Source organism: Crocodylus siamensis, chromosome 2 (genome assembly GCF_052110815.1).
Source record: "Crocodylus siamensis isolate JL-2025a chromosome 2, ASM5211081v1, whole genome shotgun sequence".
NCBI lineage: Eukaryota > Metazoa > Chordata > Crocodylia > Crocodylidae > Crocodylus > Crocodylus siamensis.
In genome coordinates, this window is record NC_143396.1 from 124,769,882 (window position 1) to 124,780,759 (window position 10,878).

At 44.0% G+C, this 10,878-nt stretch overlaps 1 protein-coding gene across 1 annotated transcript in view; it reads right to left on the reverse strand.

The window, feature by feature from the left end:
• The window catches only part of HADH (hydroxyacyl-CoA dehydrogenase), a 34,689-nt gene extending 24,123 nt beyond the window's left edge, over positions 1–10,566 (reverse strand). The window contains exons 1-3 of the mRNA XM_090036734.1: positions 10,338–10,566; positions 6,068–6,196; positions 4,573–4,730 (exon numbers count right to left, since the gene is read on the reverse strand). Of these exons, the coding sequence (XP_089892860.1) occupies positions 4,573–4,730; positions 6,068–6,196; positions 10,338–10,493 (443 nt within the window). The 5' untranslated portion in view covers positions 10,494–10,566. The remainder of the gene's footprint in view (positions 1–4,572; positions 4,731–6,067; positions 6,197–10,337) is intronic.
• Between the last annotated feature and the right edge of the window lie 312 nt (positions 10,567–10,878).

The window sequence follows — 10,878 nt, forward strand, 5'->3', positions numbered from 1 at the left end:
AAATATTGAAAAGAAATAGTTAATGGACACTTTTTCTTCCTTCCATACCACAAATTACAATTTTACCCTACAATCATCACCTGACCTCTCAGGACTTTTGTTTCTAGCATATTTATAAGAATTTTTTCAACTCACTACATGGGTCATTGACATTTTACTGATTCCACTAGCATCTCTGAATAGTCACTTGGTATTTTTTATACTCAGTTCAATTTACTTCTCCTTTTCTCATCCTTTATATGTACATAAAATAGTACTTACACTACTTTATACAAAAATAGTGTAAGTAACCATTTAGAGATGCAGTGAAATCAATAAAATGCCAATGACCCATGCAGCCAATTGCCACCTGCCCTGTCTAGGGTGGGTGTATAGTTGGCTCCCAGTGTTACGGACAGTCAGATGGAAGTACTAAGACTTTTATTATATTAGAATATAAAAAGAATGAGAACAGAAGTAAATTCAAGTGCCTGTCCATTCAGAGATGTCAGTGGAATCAATAAAATTAATATGCATTTAAGCTCACTTCCACATCTCCATTTCTTGCCCAGCCTAATTTTTCCTGTCTACAGAATCCTGTTTTTGGACCATTCTGTAGAAATCAAAGAAAAATAGCACTATTAGGGACCTACAGAGGCCACCTAGGCCTCTGACTGGTTAATCACATCTTAAATAATGACCCAGCCACATGTTCATTCTATTAATGGGATGATAAAACAAGGAATAAGCCAAAGTTATTGCACAAAATATGCAAATACCTTGCTACTCACCAGTACAGGGGGAGCTCAGGACAGCACAATCAGAATCTAATCCCCGATCCCACAACCGTGCTTCCTGCCATGCACACATGGTATGGCAGAAAGCACAACTGCAGGAAGCATGCATCAGATCCCATCACACCTTTCACTGAATGTTTGTCAGCAGCCCTAGTCCAAGACCCTGCTCCTGGCAGGATCATCACTATCTAATCCATCTTACACAAATGTTTGTCAAACTTATTTTTAGAACTGCCAGGCAAGGACAACCTTGAACAATTCCAAAGGTTTGTTTGGGTGGGTTGTTTTTTTTTTTAATTCACACCTTAAATTTAAACTTCACTGTCTCTTATACCAGCTTTGGAAAGGCAGCCTCTTTTAAAAGCTCCAAAATGTTTGTCACTAATCAGTGCTATGCTCTGTTTGCATAAGCTAAACTAACCACATGGTGATCACTGATGCCTAGGCAACTGTTAACTGTTAAGTCAGTGATTAACACTTTGTCAGAAGCTCCAATAGTTTTGGAGCATGGACCTTTCAGAGTTGAAAAGTCAATTATTTGCCAGAACTCCAAGGAAGTCCTGACCACAATAGATAGCAAATAAATTTCTTCCCGGTTGATGGCAGCTATAAAATAGTTTTTCTCCAAACATTTCTCCAAATTGTGTTTAAGAAGCAACTTGTCCTATTTTATAGTTGAATTAGGCACTACAATGGATGCCTACATGCATCCAATCTTTAGTTATTAGTCATGATTTTAATCCTTAGCCAGTTGAGATCCTATAATGATGAATATTCTGTTGCTTCCTGGCTATACTCATGCTCATATGGCCTTTCACTCAAGCTTCATGATACTTTTCTACATGGATCTAAAGAAGTGACATTTGAGGTGACAGGCAGAGCCGGACACAGGCATGGGCGAATCGGGTGGCTGCCCAGGGCCTGGACAGAAAGGGGGCCCAGAAATAAAACAAAATGCAACAAAAAAAATCATTATCTCTGGCAAAGAGGGATACTAAAAGTTTGCCAGGAGCTACCAGGAGTCTAGGTACGTCCCCAGTGACAGGATGCAAGTTTCAAAAGTTTCAAGGAATATTCTCTGCATTAAGAGGCACAACCCTACTGAAACCAAAAGTCAGAGCAAGCCAAAAAGGACAAAAGGGGCATTATAGAGAATGGCTAACATTTAGTTAGTAAAACTGCCAGTTTCAGCCATCAATGGCAACTGTAAACACATCCCAGTATAACAGCAGCTATTTACAAGATGCACATATGCAAATAAGCTGGACTTTGAGGAAGAGGCAAATAAAAGCAAAACACTCCATTCTAGACTGATAAATATATCAACCCCCATCACACTGGCCAGCAGGTGAAAGACATTTTATTAACCTGATTTCCTACCACCACCTTTGGACTTCTGTGCCATTTGAAGGCGTATGTGTGTTTGTGATGGGGAGTTTCTTTGGTTCCCTCACTCCCCACCCCCAATACAATGAAAAAAGACCTATCAGAAAAATGTAGTAGCTATTAGAAATATACAAATAATCCACTTCTGCTGACAGATTTACAGATGTATGTTTGCAACTCAGGTAAGAATACTCCAGCCTTACACTTTATGTTCTCCTACATGAGAAGTCAGAGCTCATGGTGCCTTATACCTCAGTAAGGCACATTACAAATTTAATATGCTCAAAAACAAATCACTCAGCCACCAATGATGATGCAAAAAATGACAGCAGTTGGCAAGAGTAGAATTAAATGGTAAATACTCTGCTAGCATAAGAATTTTTTGCAGAGTGCCCCAACCTCTTAAATCACAAAGCAGTGCATTTCCCAAGCAACACCAGTGTAAGAAAATCAAACATGCATTTTAGGTTGAGACGACTCAACTCTCTAATTCTAGATGTCCAATGTCCTTCACAATAGAATTCTTGCCTGGGTAATTATACTGGTATACCTCCCCCAAATACATGAACTAAGTTCAGTAGAACCCAGATAATAAGCAGGGTGAGAAGTTCCTTACCCCTTACATCGGACAAGTTGTGAGGTAATCAGGGCTATACAGAAAAGCTGCACAGGATCGCTTTGGTGCTCCGGCTAATTATCGCAGCTTTAATTCTGAGAAGCATCACTTCTTTTCCTGGCTGCATGGGATGGCTGAAGAGCTGCAGATGACTGGTGCCCTTTGAAGTGGCAATCATAGCAAAGAGCTGAGTGGTTCATCCTTAATTTGGCAACCCGAATTAAGTGGGTTGTGAACCACCCAGATGGATTCAAGTTCTATCAGAACTTGTATAGAGACTTTTAAAAGGGAGAAGCTAGTCTGTAAGGGGAGCCTTTTCCTGGAGAATACCTTTCCCCCAAACACTTGCCATTTAGTGACCTTTGCCTTTTGAAGTAGTCTAAAGTAGCTACTTCACATCTAACTTCGCAAGATACAGAAAAAAAGTCACCCCTATGCCTTTATTACTAATGATTAGCCATATCTAAAAGATAGGAAGGGGAAAATCTTTTTCACTAAGGGCAGAGACACCCCATACAATTTCTTCCCAATTTAAATAACTACCTTCCTCTTGAGATCTGGGACAACTTGTTCCACAACAATAGCAGTGTTACTCTTCCCCATACTTGCACCAGAACTTTATTTTACTGTTCTACTGTAATACTTGGTTTTGGCTTACACAGATACTTCTAGTTCAGCCATCTTAATACAGGATTACAAGGTAATAGTACATCATTGCTGGCATTCCACTGCTCCCCAACACCAAGACAGATATCTGTCTAAAAGCACATGGGCTGTATAGATGTGACACCACAATTTGCTAATTATTTACTGATGTGAAATTGTGCAGCAGTTTCTGAAAAGCATGCCATAACCTAGACTTGCAGTCACGATTCTCTCCCCACAGCCCTCTCAATTATTTATTCATTTGAAAAAGTTATTGATAATATTTCTATCTTAGGACAGGAACTCTTAGATCTCCATTTCTATAAAAGCAGTAAAGATTAAACCTCTTTGGTGTGAGCAGCTGCAGGAGGGTGGGACTTTAGTTAAATAATTCATTCTAGATGGTTCACTGGCTTATCAGTATCTTTTTAATCTTTGCTCACAAACGCAGACTGAAAAATTACTTCTTTATTCCCTTCAGAAGTCAACTTCTATTTTAAAGATGGGGGGGGGGGGTTCAGGTGTCAATCAGTGAACAAAGATTGTTTAGTTCATCAGAATAACGTTATCTGTGAATAATCAATGGAGAAATAATGTAACTCTCAGATACAATGCAGAACTGAATCTCTGGAACTGTATGGTAAATGAATGTTAAAAATGAAGTATCTGAGTTATCAGCACAATCAATATATGCACAAATTCAAAGAAAACTGAAGCTGCTGCTGTTACAAGGAAAGACAACTCCATGCTTCACATTTCTTCCTGGTAAAAAAACCTTATCATCAGAATAACTAAAAAATTACCTGGAAAAGCATACTGAAAACCCAGCGAAGAGATGGAATCTGTCATAAAACCATTTCTAGTTCTACATATAATGAAATCCCCCAAATAAGGTGGCAAATACTTCTTACAAAGTCTGAACATCTGCAACTGACACGTCCAATACTCTATTATCATGTGATAGATGCTAGTTAGATCCAGATCCAGCCTAACAAATGCTCCCTCTAAGTGCAGATGCTGAGAAAATGACAAAATTAACAGCCACTTAAAGAACAAGATACTATGTAGAAGGTTCAAAACATAACACATAATTAACTGGATTCTATCACCATTTAAGTTTTTTTTATAGGAGTGCATAAATATACATACTCTGGAGCAAACTTGTCCAGTCTCTTGAAGAGGTCATTTTTCACTTCCTGGTTCTCCACAATAGCCTCTATCACAAGATCAGTGCTGTGTACAATGGCTACTGGATCTGTGCTCACTGTCAAGTTCTTTAAGGTACTCTCAATGAACTGAGTGGCAGCCTGAAAAATTACAAAGGTGTCACTAAATCATGTATATAATGCTTCATATGTTTTTATCTGAAACCTCCCATATTTCAAAAACGAAACAAAATTATTTATTGAGCTCTGAATTTAAGTGACACGCTAGTTATGGTATTCCAGGTCAGTTAAACATGTAAAGTCTATGCAAATACTCTGCTTCCACAGATACGTTAAACTTCCCTGTTAAGTTAAATTTCAGAACCAAATAGAAAGAACCTTTAGTTAATTCCTTTAAATTGACCATTTTCTTCCCAAGCCAACTCCGACCTTCAAAATGAGAATTCCAAAGAACAATCCATTTCTCAGATGAGTACTTTCCCAGGACGGTCTTGACCTGCTCTAATCAAAAAAACCCAAAACTTCTCCTGTTCTTCCTTGTGAACCTAGATAAAGCTGATTTATACAACTCATTGTTATCATTCACAGAACTTCATGGACACCTCAGAAAATTAAATGTCTTATAAGGAAAAGCCACTGTACTGGAGGTCTTCTGGGAATGAGGAAAAATTAATCTCTCCCTCTCTCATCTGACTGTCAAAGCTGTTAATCACTGACATACTTTATGAGGACAAAGATCAAATATAAAGGCAAGGCTTAAACAAGGGAGAATGGAGACCCAGCACAACGGAAAAGAGATCCTTATATACTTCATTCTGAGATCCTGCAGCTTGTCTATGGCTGAAACTATACCAGGCTTGGGGTCAGAGGCAGAGTTGCAGTAGTCTGCCCCACATGCACCCCACAGCTTCTGCCCATCACTTACCATCAGTTACAGCTCAAGGCCCATTCCAGCCTGAGGCATAGAATACATAGCAGCTCTGGTCCTGGTCTGGCCATGTCCTCGTGGCTGCAACAGCAGCAGTTCCAATCCCAGGACACCAGAGCTGTTTCCACTACCACGGTGTCAGGGTTCAAGCAGGGGAAGAGAGGCTGCAGGAAAGGCAGACATGTCGTGGGGGCATGTGGCAGGGGGACAAATAGGGGTTGGAGGAAGGGGACAGACAGCAGGGGTCAGGCTGCTTGACCTCTACCACTGCTCCTTTGCCACTGCTTTCCTGCTGTAGCAGTGGGGCGGGGGAGGGGGAAGGGGAAGAATTTTAGACAACCCGTAAATAATTAGATTCTATACATGGAAAATTATTACAAAATTGTAAGTTTTCCATGTATGGAATCTAGCTATTGGCAGGTTTTCTTAAATTCAAAAGTCATCTTGGATTTGAATAAATATAGTGCTGTCAACCATTAAAACTACTAAAGCAGAATTTTTATCAAAGTCAATGAAGCTGGCTTAGTGGTTATAAATACCAAAATGTCACCTCAGGTTTGTCTGCAAACTTCTTCTTTGCTACTTTTTTCAAACTCTCCTCAATTCCTTTCTTTGAATTTTTCAGAATTTCATCTGTCTGGTCCACTAAGACCACCGTGTGACCAGCTGCTGCAGCGACCTATAAAAAAAAGTAGCCATCAAGATTATTAAAGTTAGCAAAGGTTAGCCTCGTAACACAGTACTTGTAAAAACGGTATTTTATGAGAATACTAAAAACAAAAATACAAAAAATGCAGTGCTGGACCCATGCAGCATCAATTCCTTACTGCTTAACACCCAGAGGTGGTGTCAGGAATCGAGGCCCCAGCTACCTTGGGTTACCTGTCAATGGCCTAACTATTTACAACTGGCCCTAGTTACCTACATGGGTTGGACTGCCTGCTTAGAAGAAGCAGCCCTTTCAGTGTCTAGCATGATACTCAACAGGACAGATGCCCTTCTAGCCTTAAGTCTCTGATTCTCTGTTGTTAGTTTCCTAGTTCCTGCCTGTTGATTTTATCATTTTCCAGTTCATGGTTCCTTTGGCTTTGAGCTAACTCTGGGGTTGTAAACACCAAAGGGTACAGTCTGCACAAGGAACCAAGGACATTTTATATAGCCCTTCCCATGTGAGATCTTGGATCCCTGGCACCAAGTCCCTTGCCCAGCACCACGCCCGTTTCTCCTGACAAGCAGCTGTTAACAGAAAACTAGACTTGCCAGTAGAACGTAACACAATTCACAGAGGACTTGGTTTTCTCTCTAGCTTCAATTACTTTATGTTTCAGATGTTCCCAAAGCTCCACATTAATGATCTTATTAAGCCAGGCCTTGAAGGTTTCTCTAGAAGTTTCAGTGTCAGGAAACTGAGAAGTTATAAATGAACAACTTCACAACTGAGAGCTGACAAAATGCATGTCTTCCTTCTGCAAGAGATTCCAGAAGAAGAGTGGAGAAAACCGTACCTGTGAGAGAGCACTCTTACAGGATAAAGGGAGCACTCATAAAGGATAACATGGGGAACTGGTTATTAGGAGGCCAGAGGCCACATGGAGACACTTGCACCCCTGCTGCCGAGGGCCAGGATTCTGCAGCATACCTCATTCACCACTGCTCAGGCTCCCAAACTACAAGGCTTACTGGGGGGTCCAGCAAGTCAGATGGAGGAGCTCCGTATCTTTGACACACTCATCTTAAGTATCCTCTTTTTCAGGCAATGTGTGGGACCTCAACAGGAAAAACCAAAACTCTGTACTCCTCAGTAATAAATACACACCAAAGGCCATCTAAATTTCAAACACAAATATACAGTAGGACACTGCTCGAATTAAAATGAGAAATCAATTCCATCTGAATATCTTTTACTTTGTGTTATGATTAGCAATTCCTCTGTCCCCCACTCTGCAATGATCTCTCTATTTCTATGCAAAGCTCTAGGGACTTCAGCATACAGCACAGAAGCTTATTCTCAGACTCGAGGCCAATATTACCATAAAAGCAATAATTAAAGAAAATATACAGGGTTGTTTTTTTCATTTTCTGTACTGTGCATAACACTACTTCGTATAGTCAGTTTTCTTTGAATAGGCAGTCAGTTTCCCTTGCTTGTACGTCACATGACTACAGGCAAGAATATTTTAAAAATCCTGAAAAATGTGACTGCCAACCCCTGCCCCCCACCCCCGAAAAAAGCAAAAACAAAAATAAAAACTGGAGGGAAACTAAGTTTTAGTACCTGGGCAGTGGGCAGGATTTTTAGAAACAGACCAGTATTTTTAACTGAAGCTGATTCCAAATCAGAGCTAATAAAAATATTACATTTGTACTCAAATGGGAAGAGTGGGGCACAAACAGAAGGAAGATGAGAAATATAATAAGGGAAATATCAACATCAAGATAAACACGCTTTCACTTCTTTTCTTTCACATGGCTTCATTCAGAGTGAATTCCATATGGGTTTTTAAACACAGCCAAATATTGGAGCACTTGGTACCTGTAAATCCAGAGACCCCTGTTACACTTGAGAAAAGAGTTTGGAAGATCTAAATATTTATGACATTGTCTGGTTAATTCTGCTTTCAGAGAACCTGAACTTTGTGAATCTGTGAGAGAATCTGTGACATTGTCCATTTAATTCTGCACATTTCTATTATAATCTAAGGTAAAAACAAAATGTAAAAAAAAAACAACCCAATAAAATGAACAGGAGGCAGAGGCCCTTAAGGCTCATAGACCCTCTGTGCTAGATACCATATAAAATCGATAACAAGAGGCTCCTGCCAAGATTATCCAAGAGCTGCCAAGATTATCCAAGAGATTATCCAAGAGTGAGAGGAGTACCAACAGACCCAGTTACAGTAGAGGTGGAAGAAGCTATTAAACAAGCAAACACATGGCAGCTGAAAAATACGGTCAAAAATATCAAATATGTGCACAGAGTGGAAAAACTGGCTTAGGAATCAATCCTGTAACACATTCAACTATCAACACCCTCAGTGTGAACTGAAGACACTTAGGATCACCAGGTGTTGCTCAGAGTCCCACAGGAATGAGCCCAAAGGGAGGCCCAGAGCTGCACAGAGAAGGTCCTTCACCTCAGAGAGACTTCTAAGGGAATATCTTATGTTGCAAGGCTGAACCTATTGAATTAATTTGCTGAGAGAAATGCAAAGGCACAAGCATTCTCCCTCCTCTTCCCTCTCCCCACTGGAAGTTCAACCATGCCTCTGCATAAATAACTGGCATTAGTTCTGCTTTACGAATATTGTAGGCATACGTCTATCTGATCGCCAAGGAAAATTCTGATAGACTTTTTAATGCCTTCACTCTAAGCATAACTCCTAGCTGTAGAAGGCAAGTATGCCGGTCTGCACTGTGGTAGCAGGGGCCCAAACACAGATGCTGCATCCATCTGCTCCTATGTGCTTCAAACCTGAAAGAAGTGGGTAGGCCTGCTCTGGGGTCATGCCTACTAGGCGCACTCCCGGCCATGGAAGACTAAGGTCCTAGCAATGGTTACAGGAGACGTACTCCAGCAGATTTATTTCCAGGTGTAGAAGGTGAAGTTGGAACAGGTGGGCAGGCTGAGCCCACAGGCGTCTCTGCTGGGACACACCGCCACTGCACCCCAATGCTTAGCTAGCCCTTTGGCTACATGACTCGCATCCACTCCTAAATTGCTACCCGTGAAGATACTGGAAGTGATTTATAGCTGGTCTGTGGTCACTCTCCCCCATGAAAGACTTGATTGTAAGGGTGCATGGTGGCCCACAAGAAATTCTTAAAGCTGACAGCCATCCACTGATCCCAGATGGTCAGCAGTCACTGACCTATGTGACAATGTCAGCTAGAGCCTGGGATGGCAAAGTAGAACAAATCAAAAGCTGAGCAACCTGCATCTGAGGGCAAGGCCGTGCTGCAAAAGGAAGAGCTGGTTTCACACAATCACAGGGCCTTTTCATATGTGCCCCAGGAGTGCAGGGGTGCCTTAATGAGAGCAGCTCCAACTACAGCACCCATCGACATCCAGACGATTCAAAATTGTGACAGGGCGCTTGAACTAAAGCTTATTCAACGGGCTCTAGTCTAAGTGGCCCACTGCTATTTTGAAGTGCAGGGACGCTGATACATGAGATGCGGTGGCTGCTGCAGCGTGGGAATTATCACGCTCCAGTGAACTCGGTTTCCAACTGGTTCCGATGCACTGCAATTCCAGTGTCCAAGGGTTTGTACAGAGAAAATATCCAAAATATCCACTGAATGCAGAGGCTCCTGGAGGTGCCTTCCAGCCCTGGGTCTCCTGTACTCAAGCAGCCCCTGGGTTTGCATACAGGAGATGCCAGGCTGGAAGGCACCTCCAGATCCTCCCTATCCAAACCCCACCCGAATCTAAACCCTAATGTGTGTTCACTGCTTCAACTTCAAGGTGACTGATGCAACAGTGCTTGACATTTTTTTCCCAGTCCAGAGCATGTCTCCTAGTGTTGGCCACCCCGTTTCAGAGCCATGATGGTGCCAACCTCCTTCCAGAGGGGCTGCGGGGGGGGGGGGGGCACGGACAGGACAGGGGAGGGACAGGCAGGGACAAGCCTGGGCTGAGGTGCTCGGGCAGAGGAGGGAAGCAGCCAGAGCTCGTCCCCTGCAGCCCGACCTCGCGGAGGGCCGGGCCGCCCCCGCGGGCCGGGCCCCAGCCCCACGGCTGCCCGTATGAAGTGCAACGGGGGGTCGCTGCGGATCCCAAGCGTGCACACGAGCCCCGCGGGGCCGGCGGCGGCGCTCACCTGGGCGATGCCGGCGCCCATGAGGCCGCCGCCGATGACGGTGACATGCTTCACCAGCAGCTTCTTGGCGGCGGCCGTGGCGGCGGCGGCGGCGGCCGCGGCCGAGGAGGAGGCGGAGGAGGCGGCGCGCACGAAGCGACGGGTGGCGAAGGCCATGGCGGCCCGGTTGGCGGCACCGAGCACCGCCCCGGGGAGCGTCACGCGGGGCGGTTGGGCGGGACCACCAGCACGGGCCGGGCTACCGCCGCCTCTTGGCGGGAGGCGGCCGGGCCCACCCCTTCCTCCCCTCAGCCGGACCTCCGTGCGGACAGGGCCGCCCTCGCCCGGCCCTGGGGAGCCCCTCGGCCGCCGCTAACGACCCGGCTCTACCCCCCCCCGCGCCGTGGTGCTCGGCCCAGCCCGTGAGGCGCGCCTTGCTCCTCTCAAGGGTGCCCACAGAGAGGGGGTTTCCAGCAGGACCCCGCCCTTGCGGTCTGCCTCCGGGGTTTCAGCACCTCAAACACCCGCCGGTGTTTTCCCGTAGGCCCAGGAAGCCCCCTCG